Genomic DNA, 15,090 nt, shown 5'->3' on the forward strand with positions numbered 1-15,090 from the left:
TCTCCACAGCCCAGTCCTGCTCCTTCCCTTGCTGGGATCTGGTCCTTCTTCCCTCCCAATTCCCCTGAACTCAGAGGACCTTCATCACCTGTGAGACCCCTGCCCCTTCCCCATTTTATAAGCTACAAGAATCTAAAATTTGGTGGATGATTGGTTGACAATTTATGATCCTGATTTATATTTTTGTTTGGTTTTTTTGGGGGGGTTAGTTCTGGGGTTAGTTTCATGTTTGTTTTGGGGTGATTATGGAATGATGATGACAGTTGGTTATTGTTTTTGATACTAGGAAATATAGAGGAAGGTTAAGTGGAAGTGTATTGGTGATAAGTGATTCGGATAATGTAGGGATATAGGTTTAACAGGAGTGGTGACACCAGAGTCACGTGGGGAGGGACAGGGGGTGGCAGGATGGACAGGCAGCACCAGCCTTGGTGCCTGTTTGAGTCATCCCTGAGGCTGGGCCATCCGGGTGAGGCTTTTTGGACTCTTTTCCCAGCAGAGATGTTTGCAGGGCTGTGCAGAGCTGGGGTGTCTGGCTCACAGAATGCTGGACATGGGGGTGAGGAGCAGACTGCACCAAGGGCTCAGTGTTGATCCAACAGCTCCCATCAGCTGGAGGGGGTGTGGGGAGCCTGGTGTGTGGTTCCCAGCAGGGAATTGTGTGATTGGAATGCTGCTCTTGTGCCAGGAGCTGTTCACTTGCTGCAAGCCCAGACACCGGGGCGGTCTCACACGGGCAGTGGAAACCATGAGGGCGAGTGATTGCTCCCCATCTGACAGTGCCATCCTCTACTTGTGAACCTCTTCCCCTTTCCTGCAAGGATCCCAGTTCTGCTTTTCTCTTTTGTTCCTGTAAATACTTATTTTAGGGTTGTTAGTGGATTTACTGCTTGTGAGGGCGGGGCAGGAGAGCTGCACACACACATAAAAATCTTCAGTGGCCGTCAGGCATCTCCTGTCACCTCCCAAGGACAAGAGTTGTCTGAGCCTTGGGTTACCTCTAAAAAAAACCATGGGGTGCTGAAGCAAGTCATAAAAATCTAACTAATATGGATGGGTGATCAGCTGCAGAACAGATGGGGCTGGTTTGGGCTGGGAGAGGGGGCAGGAAAACCAGGCAGAGCTCGGTGCTCACTGTGCTGGGAAACAAAGGTGAGAGCAACACGAGGGGGATTTTCCTGCTCCAGCTGCCTCAACATTGAATGTCTAGGATCAGCTAATTAGAGGGGCTTTTCTTGGCAGGTAAATGAGAGAGACAAGCTCATCCAGGGACTGAGTCAGCCCAGCTGTCTCCGAGCAGGATGAATCACCGTCCTCATATGAATTGACAGCACACTGAGCTTAGGTGGCAGCTCTGGCTCCTTCCCTGACAGGAGATAATAGGCAGCCTCTCCTCCAAGTCCATTTTCCAGCAGGGATCTAGAAGGCTTTTGCAAGTGGAAATAAGTAGTTTTTTTGCAGCTGGGATCTGGCAGCACAGTGTGGTTGAGGCTGGGGCTGATCCTGGGAATCAGCCCTATGCTGGGGCAGGAGTTCCTCTGCAGCCCTGAGAGCTGCTGGTCACAGGGCCAAAGGGATGAGAAATTGAAAAATTGATGAAGATGATGAGAATTGATGAATTCTGCTCCTGACCTGTGGTTTGGATACTCCAGGCAGCACCTGGGATGCTCCAGGAAGCTCTTTGGGCAGACACACGAGGATGGAAATGGCAGATTTGATTAAATTGGTTCTATTTTCATTTAATGCTTCACTGCAGAGCTGTGAAGGGGGGTCCCAGCAGCCAGACTGGAGTTAACAGGGTGGATGTGGTGCAGGGTTGATGCATGAACCTTTTCCTTTGGGTTTTAGCCAGGAATCTGTGGGGCTCTGGGTGGAGCTGAGGGGTGGGAGAGTGACCCCTCAGCTGTGCTCTGCTCAAATCCTCCTTGACCTGCAGCTTTTTCTGCCTCTTCCCTTTGCAGGAGGAGAACTTTGTGTCATCACAGTCCTTGGGAGGGTCCTAAAGAGTCCCTTGTGCCTCTGGCAGGCTGGGCTGTCACCCATCCATCTGGGAGCAGCAGGAATAAGTGACAAGTGCCACCAGGAGCCATCTGGTGCAGCCTCTGCGTGGCCAGCAGGGTCCTGGCTTGGGGCTGCAGCCCCAGCTGGAGCCCCAGCCCCAGGCTTGGATGGAAAAGCAGGATTTGGGCAGCTCCTGCTGCTTTAGGAGGGATGAGTGGATGAGATTTGGTGAGCTCAAGGCAGAGTTGATTAAAGGCAGTGGTGGATGGGAATTGTTGGGGTTGTTCAAAGCAAATCCTGGAGTCACCTTACCCAAAAAGAACTTCCAGGCTTTTCCTGGGATCCCAGTGGCTCTGTAAACCAGCAGAGCTGAGGCCATCCTCATTAAACATCCTCAGGCACTGTCCTGAAGAAATGTTAACTGTGATCTGGCCAAATTCCAGTTGGAGTCATTGCCTTTGCCTGGCAGTATGAAATAAAAGAGCATTTTTCTGCAAGTCTCCTATTCTCAGTTGTTTATTATCTGGCTGGCAGCATCACATCTCTGCCCATTAATCCATCTCTCCAAGTTCCTCCAATTCCAGCCTCCTGGAGGGGGTTCAAGCTGCCACCATTTATTATTTGAGTCAGTCTGCCAGGGAAATATTTGCTGCTTCCCTGAAGCATTGACTCCCTTCTCTCTCTGCACCCTCAGTGCTTGAATGAGCCATTTGTGGCTCCCAAACTGATATTAACTCTGTGAAACAGAAAATACCCCGCATATTTAATGCTGATTTTACTCCAGGCTGCTGAGTTTGACATGAAATCTGCAGAAGCAGTTGCTGGTTTGTGTGGAGGTTCCCAGGGTGGCTTTTGGGATGCCCCATCCAGGTGTGCTGAGCTCCCAAATGCTGCCTGCCCTCCTCAAAAGTGCAAATTTGATCATCCCTGTGTGCCTGAGGGCTGGCTTTTGGTCCCAAAATGTGTTGTGACATCATTACTTTGGGGTGCTTTACTCTTCTCTCAACCAGAAATCAATTCCTGCCTTAAAAATCTTTTTGGGGAAAGGTGGGAGGAAGTGGTTGGATGTTCCTCACAGGACACAGGTTGTGTCCAAAATCCAGAAAAACACAGGGCTGAGTCCCATCCCAGCCCTCCCTCTGAGCTGACCTCCCTCCCCACACTAATCCCACCTGCTGGAATCATTTTTCCCAGATAACTTGGAGCAGATGATGGATGGAAAACTGAATTAATCCTTCCTTCCTTCAGTGCCTGACTCTTGTTTACAGCACCAACCTCCCTGCTTGGAAATTCAGGATGCTGCCCTGAATTTCGTGGAGATAAAGGAGTTTTGGAAGAGGTGCTGGCCAAACCAGCAGCTCTTGGGATATTTGTGAGCATCTGTGATGAGGCTTTTTTTGCACAGCAACCTCATTTGGGCAGCAATAACTCGGTGTTAGTGAAAACAACAACAGCAGAAGCTGCTTTCTCAATGACTCCTCACAGGGACCTGCTGCATTTCCCCCTAATTACAATTCAATTTGCAGTGATAAATAGTTTAATAAGCAAAAAATGGGCTTGGCTGTGGTTGGTTATGGCTCTGTGTGGCTTGGGGGATGCTGGAACTCGGGGAAACACAATTTGGAGCTTCCAAAGGCTCCAAAAAAAAAAAAAAAAAAAAGCTGCAGTTTGGACAGCAGAAAGGAATAAGAAGTTGTTTTACATGAGGGAAAGAAAAGTTGGGGCTGCAGCTCCCAGATGTTTTCCTTGGGTGATGTTGGCCTGCAGAGTGATGGGTGAGCTCTGAGTTTTGGGGGAAAAGAGCTGTTTCTGTGGGTTTTGCTGCAAATAACAGGTTGGGCACAGCATCCCTGTGCCTCTCACTGGGCTTGGGGTTTTCTTTTCAAAAATAATTGGGGTTTTTTTATACCTTTCATGGCTGTGACTGGGGAATTTCTATTGCTGGCTGCTGGAGGAACATGTTACATTTATTTTCTGCTGGATTTTTGGATATAAATTTCAAATTCACCCCTCAAAGTGGGGTAGGTGGTGGGGTGTTTTGTTTTGTTTTGGGTTTTTTGTGGTAGTTGTTTTGTTTTGGGGTTTTTTTTTGGGGGGGGGGGTTTGGTTTTTTTGTGGGGTTTTGTTTTTTGGGGGTTTTTGGTGGTTTTTTGTTTTGTTTTTTTTTTTTTTGTTTTGTTTTGGTTTGGTTTTTTGGGGCTTTTTTTTTTAATATATTTTTTTGGTTTTTTTGTTTGTTGGTTTGGATTTTTGGTTTTTTGCCCCTTTTTTTTTTTTTAACTGATAGCTTTACACTGCTGGATTTCCAGAAGTCTCCCATGGAGGCTCAGCTGGTTGGTGGCAGGAAGTTTTCCTTCCAGTGGATAAGGATGGATCAATGGTTTGGCTCTCAGCTTCCTAAAGCTGGAAACAAATGGGATAAACTGCAGAGAAGTCACGGGTGATTTGTGTTTGAAAATTCCCCTTTTTCCTGCAGAGATGTTCCCATTTTCCTGCCACACCTGGACAAAGCACCCCAGCAGAGTTCAGGGGTTTGGATCCACTCCTGAACACCCCTCAAATCTGCCCTGAGGAAGCCATGCCTGGCTCATAAACCCCAACACTTTAAAACCTTATTTATTTAAAATCTGCACTTGCCATCCAGGTAAAATCCCCTGGGAAGAAGGAATGTGCTGAAAAAAAGTGACTGGAGCCAGATGCTGGGCGTTTTCTGCAAAGGCAGTGATGGGTGATTTGCTGCTGACAGCGTGAACTGGTGTTAAGTTATTAAATTGCAGATGAGCTCATCACTTGTCCTCGAACAAGTTTCAGCCTTCAGAGGCTTTAAAATATTGTGTGTGGTGGAAAAGAGATAATGCTGGTGTGGCAGAGAGGTTTGGGGAGCAGCTGAGAAAGACATCTGTGCCTAAAATACCAGGAGGGAGCAGGGAACGCTCCACGTGGAAAATGTAAAGTTCTCCCAGGAGAGAGGAGGAGAAATTCTCTGATTTATGAGCTGGACGTTCTCATTTTAGCTGAGGAGAAAATGGTGAAGGGTTTTGAGATGCTTGAAAGGGCAAGATGCTGAGCCTGGTTTGATTCTGAAGGTCCCAGTGAGTTGTCCCGAGTCCCCAGATTGGCCCTCTGGTAGTGCCTGGTGTTTGCCACAGATCAGGGACCAAATCCAGCTCTTATCTGATGTTTGCTTGATCCTAATGCTGAGCTTTACCATACTGGGAAGGTGACATCCACGCTAGAAAAGTGGGAGTTTCCTTTGAACACCTCCCTCCACAATTTCTATTTCTTCTTCTTCTTGCAAAGGAGCCCAAGCTCTCTCCACAATGAGATTTTTTTTGAAGTACAAAAATAATAATTTGTATAAATTTGTAAATACTAATTATTATAATATATATAATTTGTATACTATAATATAATTTGTAAATAGTAATTTGGCAGAAGCCGTGGGACAGACTAGAAATCAGTTTGGCCACTTGATTTCCCAGCTGGGCAGCCTCACACGTGTGTGGTTTTTAACTGCCTCGGCTCTTTCTTTACTAAATAACCTCTTTGCAGTCAAGGAGTTGGTGTTAACTCAGGCAGTGCTGCGGGGCTGATCCTAAAAATACCAAGGAAACCAGTGGGATAAACACTTGTCACCTCGTTTGTGGCCTGAGCTGTAATTGCTGGAATGTGAGATCCCTCGGGCTGTTGTGTCTGAAGGCTCAATGGATTTTTTTTTAAAGTGTAGATGTTTATTTTCAACCTGTCTGAAATCACAGAGCATCCACACCTACAAGCAATGTGCCTTTCTCACGGGCTTTTTGGGGCTGGAGCATCTCTGAGCTCAGGACAAGCTTTAATTTATTGCACGGTGCCAAAGTGTTACCGGCTTGTGTTTGTCAAAAGGAAATTCTTTGTGCCAGGTGCCACCAGCTCCATGAGAAGTCAAAGAAGTTCAAAAAGGAATAAAAAGAGTATTTGGGTATTATACACAGGAATATATTTGAGGTGAAAGGAGCACACTGTGTATAACGCTTCCCCTTCCCATCCCTGTGCACTGATGTGTTCCATACGGGGAGATCTCTGCTAAAACTCCTCAAATTATTCAGCCTAAGAATCACAAACCATAGAAATCAGCCTTGGAGGGGACCTCAGGAGGTCTGGCCCATGCCTGGGGCAGGATCAGCTCCACCTGAGCTGCTCCTGACACCACCTTGCCCAGTCTCCACTGGCACAGCTTCCACTCCCTCCCAGTCAGCCTAAGCCAGCACTTGGCTCTTCCCTGTCTCAAATCCATCCTCCAGTTTGCAGTGCTGCAGTTTTGGGCTCCTTCCTCCCTCCCTGTGCACGGCAGCCCCAGAGCTCCTCCAGTGTGGGGGTGTTCACAGGGGTCCCAGGACGAGGGAAGAGATGAGAACCTTGACTCCATGTTTCAGAAGGCTGATTTATTACTTTATGATATATATTAAAAGAAAATTATGTATTAAAACTATTCTAAAAGAATAGAAGAAAGGATTTCATCAGATGGCTAGCTAAGAATAGAAAAAGAATGGAATGATAATAGAATCTTGTGACTGACCAGAGAGTCTGAGACAGCTGGGCTGTGATTGGCCATTAATTAGAAACAACCACATGAGCCCAATCCCAGATGCACCTGTTGCATTCCACAGCAGCAGATAACCATTGGTTACATTTTGTTTCTGAGGCCTCTCAGCTTCTTAGAAGAAAAAATCCTAACGAAAGGAATTTTCATAAAATGTATCTGTGACACTCCAGTGCTGCATTTATTCTCCAGTTGCAGCTCTGTGTGATGATCTCCAGGGTCATCTTGGATTTTATCCTGATTTTATCCAAGGGTGTCATTGACTCAGTGGGTTTATGAGGCTGATTCTGCAGCCCTAAAGCCTCTTTGCAGAGCAGGTGAAGGCCAGGAGTGCAGCTTCCCTCAAGGTGGCACAAAGTGTCCCATCCTTCTCTTTGTCACCAAAACTGCAGGGAAAACAAAAACCCTCCAACAACATTTTCAGTGGGAGCTGCTGGGGATCGTTTCCTCCTCCAGTCAGGGCTGACTTCAAGAACCTCTGGCTTTTCTGTCCCACCTAACCTTGCTCCTTTGCCCTGTTTCCTGCAGGATTTAGGGATGGAGTCCACCTCTCTGGATGATGTCCTCTATCGTTACGCCAGCTTCCGAAACCTGGTGGATCCCATCACCCACGACCTCATCATCAGCCTGGCAAGATACATCCACTGCCCCAAACCAGTAAGTGCCATGGTCTCCTCTCATTTCGTGCCTTGGCAAACTGGGAATGTGGAAAATCCTCCCAGTTCTGGGTGGGTCTGGGCCAAGAGGTTCAGGTTTTCCAGCTGAACGAGTGATATTTGGCTAATGTTGGTACTCCTTTTGGCTTGTGTGTGGCAAGGCATCACCCATGGGTGGATGGATCTGCAGGCATCACTCTGCTGTATTTCCTGCTAATAACAGGTCTTTCATTTCCTGTGAGAGCGTCTGAAGGGATGGAGTCATTCTCTGCTGCTTCTTGTGGATGTTTTGCTCAGTTATAGCCTCCACCAGTGTTTGAAAAGGAGGGAAATTGCTTTTTTTTTTTTTTTTTTAGGAATTTACAGATTTCTTTCATGTTGTGAGGCAAAGCCACAAAGGTGCTGTTTGGGCTGTGGTGTGAGTCTGACTCTGAAGGGCTTCATAAAACTCTCTGCACTCAGTAAAAGGCGCTGGGAAGGGTGGAGGGGACACCAGGGACCCAAATCTCCACCTCCAGAGACAAGGATGGCTCTCCATGTCCTACAGCATGAGATCGAGATGGAGCCACACCCCTGTGCTGTGCAGGGACACCCATGGATCCCTTTTCCTGTGGAGAATAAATCCTTTCCTTCCTCCTCCCCCATGAGCTGGGAAAGTGGAGAAAGCTGCTCTCGTGCCGGGCACGCTTCCAGGCGGAGAGGCCCCGTTCCCCTGCTGAGCTTGGCCTTTTCCAGAGCCCTGTGCCTGAGCTGGTTTCTCCTCCTGAGGGTGAGCCATGGGAGGAGAGCTCTGGATTCCCCATCAAAACACCCTGAGGCCACTCCTGGGCCTGGAGCTGCTCCAGTGCAGAGCTCCTGCTCTCCCCTGTCCCCCTGCAGGTTTCTTTTGGCACCAAAGGCAGTGCCAGGGTCAGTGGGGAGATGCAGAGTCCTCATTCCTCTGCTCAGCCCTGAGAGGCACATCTGGACAGCTGTGTCCAGTTCTGGGCTCCTCAGGGCAAGAAGAGCTCCTGGAATGGGGCCAGAGCAGGGGGACAATGAGGAGAAGGGACTGGAGCATCTCTGACAAGGAAAGGCTGAGGGAGCTGGGGCTGCTCAGCCTGGAGAGGAGATGCTGAGAGGGGTCCTCATCCCTGGCTGTCCCTGTGTGCAGGGACCCAGCAGTGGGACAGGAGGAATGGGCAGGAACTGATGCCCAGGAAGCTCCACCTGAGAATGAGGAAGAATTTCTTCCCAATGCAGGTGAGAGCTGGAGCAGATTGTCCAGGGGGGGATGTGGAGTGTGGAGCCTCCCTTCACTGAAGAGATCCCAGAGCTGTCTGGACACAATCCTGGGCCATGTGCTGGGAAATTTGGGCCTTCCAGCCTGATAATTCTGGGATTCTGTGCTGGCAAAACCCCAAATGATCAGCCTGTGCAGCACTGAGGCTCTTACTCTGCAGGAGATGCTTTTTGGATGCCCTTGGTGCTCTCCACATCCTTTGCACAGCTCAAAGCACCACACCAGGCATGGATGGTGGATGGATGGATGGATGGATGGATGGATGGATGGATGGATGGATGGATGGATGGATGGATGGATGGATGGATGGGTGGATGGATGGATGGATGGATGGATGGATGGATGGATGGATGGATGGGTGGATGATGGGTGGGTGGGTGGATGGATGGGTGGATGGATGGATGGATGGATGGATGGATGGATGGATGGTGGATGGATGGTGGATGGATGGATGGATGGATGGATGGATGGATGGATGGATGGATGGATGGATGGATGGATGGATGGATGGATGGATGGATGGGTGGATGATGGGTGGATGATGGATGGATGGGTGGGTGGGTGGATGGTGGATGGGTGGATGGATGGGTGGATGGATGGATGGATGGATGGATGGGTGTTGCCTTGGAGAGGGAAGCAGGGGTTGTGCAGGTGGCAGAGAGCAACTCCAGCAGCAGCAGGGCTGTGCTGCAGCTCCTCATTGGTGGCTTTGCCTTGCTCAGCTTTGGGTGCCACTGGCTGTGCTTTAAACCTTTTTTTTTTTTTTTGGCAGCTGAGTGAAAAGTAACTTCATCCCAGTCTTTCTTGGTGGTTTCCTGAGATACTGATGTTCTCTAAGTCCCCAGAAAGTTGCCTGCTTTAGTCACCAGGGTTATTTTCCAGCTCCCAGCCCTCTCTTCCCCCAGACTTTCTTCACTTTGACAGAGCCTTGGCACGATGTGTGAGAGCAGGAGAGCACTCAGGGCCAGGAGTGCTGCACAAGTTTTGGCTTTTGCTCTGAGTCCTGTGGCACAAATATACATAAATATATATGTTCAGGCAGCTGGGAGCTTGTCCTTATCCATGCAGAGGTGGATGGACCCTGGGCTCTGTTAACCTTCTCTTTTAAATATGTCCCTGCTCAGGGTTATGGGGTCCTGCTTCCCTCCTCCCTCCTGGAGAGGCTCTCCTGACTCTGTACATTGCTTTTTTCACTCAGCTTCTATTTATACCACCCTTAGCTTAAAGGTGACCCCTTGGTCTCTCCTCTGAGCTAAAATAAAAGTTGAATCATTTTTCCAAGCCCTGGGTAAACACAGCCTGAGTCTGTATGGCCAGGAAAAATTGGCCTGGGCTCCCCAGCGTGGCTCTGGAGCTCAGGGGATGCTGATTCCAGCCAGCAAACCCAAACCAAAAGCTGTAACTTGTGCTGGAGGAGGCTGGAGTGCTGTGAAGGAGCAATTTGAGAGGTGGAAATGTTTGGGTGAGTTTTGTGTGGGTGTCCAGGCAGTGGTGCAGGGCTGGATTGCTGCTCCCAGGCTCTGCTGAGGTCCCAGCCTGGCCTGTGGGTTGGGGTGTGAAAGGAGCCAAGGAAAATCTCCTTCCCAGACCCTTTGGAAGTCAGGGCTTGGATTTGGTCCCATTCCAGATGTGTTTAATGCTGTTCAAGGAAACCCAGGTCCTGGAGTGCAGCTCTTGTCACCTTTGGGGTTCCTGAGGCCTCAGAAGGGGCAGACTTGCTGTTCAGGAAACTCAGATTGTGCAGGAAGTTTTCCAGCAAGGAAAGGGGGATCAAAGACATCTGAGCAAGTGTTTTCTCTCCCATGGCCAGTCTTTTGTCTCCCTGCCTCTCTCCTCGTGGAAAAGGTTCCTTGGAGAGCAGCTCAGCTCCAAAGCCACTTCCCAAATCCCAGTGCCAGGAATCAGTGGGTGCTGCCCTCAGGGTGATGTCTGTCTGTCTGTCTGTCCCCATGGCCAGGAAAAGGGGACAAAACACCCCAGCAAAGCCATGTGCTGTGGGATTGCAGCAAACCTCCTGCAGCTGCTCTGGTTTGCAGAGAGAAGGAGCTGAAAACACAAACTTTGAGTGAGGAGTGAAAGGGCCCCCATGAAAAATTCACAGCTCTCTCTGCCAGCAGGGATATCTGGCCCTGGACTATTGGAAAATTAAAGCAATTCCTTTTTTTCCACACACCAAAGCCACGTGTGTGGATGACTGATGGCTCTGATAGGAGTGAGTCAGGCTTCCCTCCAGCTTGAGGACTTGTTGGATTTGGGATAAGCACTGGAGAAAGGCAAAGTGGAGCCTCGGGCAAGGCTGGTTTGGGGCTTGTGCCCTTGTACTGCAACCCCTGGGATGTACCTGGGAGCTCCTCCAAGACCTGAAGGTTGCCCAGAGTGAGATTTTGGCTTTGCTGATTCCCATCCTGCTGCTTTCTGGCAGGGCAAGGCTGGCAGAGCAGCTCAGCAGAGCCCCATCCCAAAATCCAGCTTTGCCTGCCATTCTCCTGCAGCTCCTGGGCAGCAGCTTTTTTTTTGTTCAAAAATGAAACAAACCATCCCAAAATTCAGCCTTTGCCTGGCCATTCTCCTGCAGCTCCTGGGCAGCAGCTTTTTTTTTTGTTCAAAAATGAAACAAACCATCCCAAAATCCAGCTTTACTTGGCCATTCTCCTGCCCCTCCTGGGCAGCAGCTCCTCCAGGTCTCTGGTGGAAGATGTGACCCTGTTCAAACACAGGGGAGCGGATTTGGGCAAGTATCTCAATTTGGGATTGAGATAATTCCCTGTTGTGTGCAACAGGGAACATCATCCTCATCTTCCCCACTGAAATTCAAGATAAATGGGGACAGGGGGAGTTTTTAAAGCTCTTCTAAGCAGCTGGAGAGTGGAAGCAAAGTGGATTTTGCCCTGGGTGGATGGAAGCTCTGTTTTCCTGTCATTTGAACAATTTCTGTGTGGCTCCTTCCAGAGGGGAGGCACCCTCTATTAGGGAAAAGAAAATAAAGAAATAAAAGCAAAGCGTTTTTGTAAATAGGGAAGGTGCCGGGAGGCTTCCAGTGATGGCTCTTCCTCGATGGCAGGGACTGGGATTCCTGGCCGAAGTCCAGCGAGTGATTATCTCCCGGTTTGGGCTATTTGGGGATTTCTAAGAGCTTTATCCCACCCTTCCCATCTTCAAAGAGCTGTTGGGTAATTTGCTAAATCCTCCTGATTTCTCTGTCACTTTCCTTTTCCCCCTTGCCATCCATCCTGCCAGGACAGCCCCAGCACAGCTCCTGGGTCTGTATCCGTGTTTTCACATCTGCTTGGAGCACTTGGAAGTGAAATTTCCCTGCTGGTGCTGGGAGAGCTTGGATACCCTCGACTGCTCCTTCCTCACCTCTTTTTCCCTTAAAAAAACCCGCTAAATCCCCAGTTGTGCTGTGCCCTGCAGAGCAGAGGTGGGGAATGAGCTGGAGCTGAGCCTTGTGCCCTTTCCCTGGGATTCACATTTGCAGGGAACAGCAGGGACTGGATGGGAGGGGGTCCCGCCACCCCTCCCAGGGCTGAGAACCCCCAGGGAATGACAGAAATGTCCCAGAAATATCCCAGGACACTCCTGCAGCCATGGGGGGCTGGCCTGGGCTCTGCTTCCCGTGGGATCCCAGCTGATCCAGGCTGGGAAAGGCTCGCTGGGATGTGCTGAATTTGGGACATAAATAACTCGAAAATTCACATCTGCTTTCATCCTGGGAGCAGAGAAGGGACAGAGGAGGGTGAGGGGTGCCTGCTAGGATGAGACCTGCGGTTCCAAGGGGGATTTTCCCTGAGAAATGCCAATTTTCCTCTGAATTTCATCTTCCCTGTGCGTGCTGAGGGGGAAGGCAGTGCCATCTTTCAGGAAAGGGAATGAAATCTTGAAATCAGAGGACAGAGTGGAATAAACACTCTGGAAAGGAGATATGATCAAATAGAAATGAAATTGAAAAAAACCACAGAAAATTTGAAATGGAGTGACTACAACCAAGTACACTGAGGGGAAATGAGGTGCAGTGAAAAGGACCAAAAATTATTCCCATTGAATTCCCTAAAATCAGGGTATAAAAGTAAACAAAGAGACAAAAGAGAAACAGAAGAAATGAAATTTCAAAAATAAAACAAACCTGATACACAGTGAAACAAGAAAAGCAAATGGGATGACATGAAGTGCATAGCAATGCCCAATTGATCCTCATTTAAATCAAGATTTCATTCCCTTTCCTGAGAGTGCCATCATCCCCTGAGCACTCTGATTCCAGTGGGTGTTTTTCTCTTTTTCTGTTGTGCACCAGCTGCAAGGATTAACCTGTTGTTTGCTGAGATGTTTCCAGAGTAATGAGTAAATCCAGAGTAATCTCTCCTGGATTTTTAGCTGCTCCCTTTGTTTCATGGCAGCTCTATCAGTAGCATACAGATGGATTCAGCATTAAAATTTTGCTGCTCCAGTGACCTTTCCAGTGGCACCTAAGTGATCTTCCCATCCCAGCACTCAAGTGGGTCCAATTTAGAAATGAGGATGCTCCAAGGCCTCCTCCCCACACCTCAGGCAGTTTTTAGGGCCAGGAAATGCAGCACACGCCTCCCTGCCATTCCCCACCCTGCTCCCATTCCTCCTTTGCTGTGGAAGCTGAGCTGGGTACCCTCCAGCAGCTCTCAGGGAAGATTTTGATTTTTTTTTTTTTTTTTTTTTGCAATTTTATCTTCCATGTCCCCCTCAGGGCCATCTATCACCTCGGATTTTATTGCCTTCTCTAATTGCTTCTCTGAAGTCCAAGTGCAATATTACTGCAGATCCTGTGGAACAACTTCCTGAGCTGCTGCAATCCCCTCCATCTCCTGCTCCTGCCTCTCTTGATAAGCCCTACTGTACATTGCTTTTCATTTTGGTGTGTCAACACCGAGGCTGAGGCTCTGCACTTCGGCCTTTCAGCAAAGCAGATTGGGGGAAAATGTGCAAAATTGGGTTCCACTCCTTCCCTTTGTTTCTACAGATTTTGCCTTTCAGTCTTTCTGCCACTGCTGCAGCTCCATCACCTCCTAATTTGGGCTAATTCAGGGTTTAATTGCTGGGTCCTTGGTGCTCTGTGGTTGTCCTAAGTGAGCACTCGATGCTGCTGGGATGCCCAGGGGTTTGTGGTGGCAGAACTGGAATTTTAGGAGCTGCAAAGGAGCAAATCCTCTCCTGAGAGCTCAAGAATGAACCTGGCTGGTGCTGGGGGGCGGTGACCACCCCGCCCCATCTCTGCGGCCAGGACGTGACGGGGAGCTGTGACAATCCCAATCACTTTGGGGTTTCCAGATTTGCTAGATTTGCCTGGAATCAGAGGATTTGGGGCTTTGCTCAATCACGAAATTAAAACAGTTGCCATGCTCAGTGTTGGGTTAATTTGATGAAATCCAAGGGTTAATTGGACCTTCTGGAGATGGGCCAGGCAGGTCCCCTCAGGTGACAGCCTGGCTGTCCCTGCAGGCCCCTCCTGCCCACAAGTGCAGCTCGATCCCATTTTGCACCAGTTGCTGCCTTTCCCCCTCATTGAGTTTTATGCTGCTGTCAAGCAGGACTCCACAAAATGTTAATTTTGCCCTGGCACGGAGCCCCTGCCATCTGCTCCAGGACACCTTCAGCTGCCAGAGTGTCAGGCTGCTCCACAAAGGTGGTGAAGGGCCAGAAGTGCTGCTCAGGGTCTGTATTCTTCTGTATTCTCACCCTGCTCTGCAGCTAATTACAGCCACAACCTTTAATTATTCCTACCTTTTTCAGTTTGTTGTGGAGTCCTTACCTGCAGAACCAGCCGGGGTTTGGAATTTCACTGGATGGTTTTGTAGATGGCTTTGGGTGATGGATGGGGTGAGTTTTCTGATCAGCATCTCCAAAATTCTCCTTCCTGTGAAGGTTGCTGCTGGATGGGAAATTTAGTGATAAAACCTTCTAATAAGGTTTTATGAAAGTCTAATTTTTGCTTGATACAAGATTGGTTCTTCTCCTCTTTAAAAAAAAAGCCCTTTTTCTTTGGCTTTTATTTATGCTGCTTCAGATTTTACCTCTTTTTCCTCTTTTACCTTCTTCTTTCATTTTTTACCTTCCCAAGAGGGAAATTTTGGTTAGATTTTACCTCTTTTTCCTCTTTTACCTTCTTTAAGAGGGAACTTTTGGTGGTAAAACCTCTATCCAAGCAAACCAGAAGGAAGGGAGTGAGGTTTCTGCTGTGAACAGCATTCCCTATCCAAACAGCATCTGGAGCTGTTTGCTGGGTTTGCATTGTTTCTGTGCAGCTTTTATGTCTTTTATTTCTGTTTCTGTGCATCTTTTAACATTCTCTCAGTAGAATTTCCCACAAACTACCAGGATTTCCTGATATTTGGGGTAGTTTGAGACAAAAACTCCCCTGAAATAGGTGATGTAGGATCTGATTTGATGCTGGGCTCTGACTGTGTCTAAGTCCTGTGGCTCCACAGTGATCATTTCAAAATATGACCAAAAAAACACCCTCATTCTTATTAAAATGGCCTTTATTAAATTGCTTAAGTTCCTCCTCTAATTTGAATTAAACCAGACATGATTTATTTTCA

The 15,090-nt window shown here is 48.5% G+C and overlaps 1 protein-coding gene across 1 annotated transcript in view; it reads left to right on the top strand.

Moving 5' to 3' along the window:
• LRRC75A (leucine rich repeat containing 75A) overlaps window positions 1-15,090 on the top strand; it is a 57,609-nt gene that overhangs the window by 17,030 nt on the left and 25,489 nt on the right. Inside the window, exon 2 of the mRNA XM_036395276.2 lies at window positions 7,112-7,240. Within this exon, the coding sequence (XP_036251169.1) occupies window positions 7,112-7,240 (129 nt within the window). The remainder of the gene's footprint in view (window positions 1-7,111; window positions 7,241-15,090) is intronic.

The sequence above is a fragment of the Molothrus ater genome, chromosome 21 (genome assembly GCF_012460135.2).
Source record: "Molothrus ater isolate BHLD 08-10-18 breed brown headed cowbird chromosome 21, BPBGC_Mater_1.1, whole genome shotgun sequence".
Lineage (NCBI taxonomy): Eukaryota > Metazoa > Chordata > Aves > Passeriformes > Icteridae > Molothrus > Molothrus ater.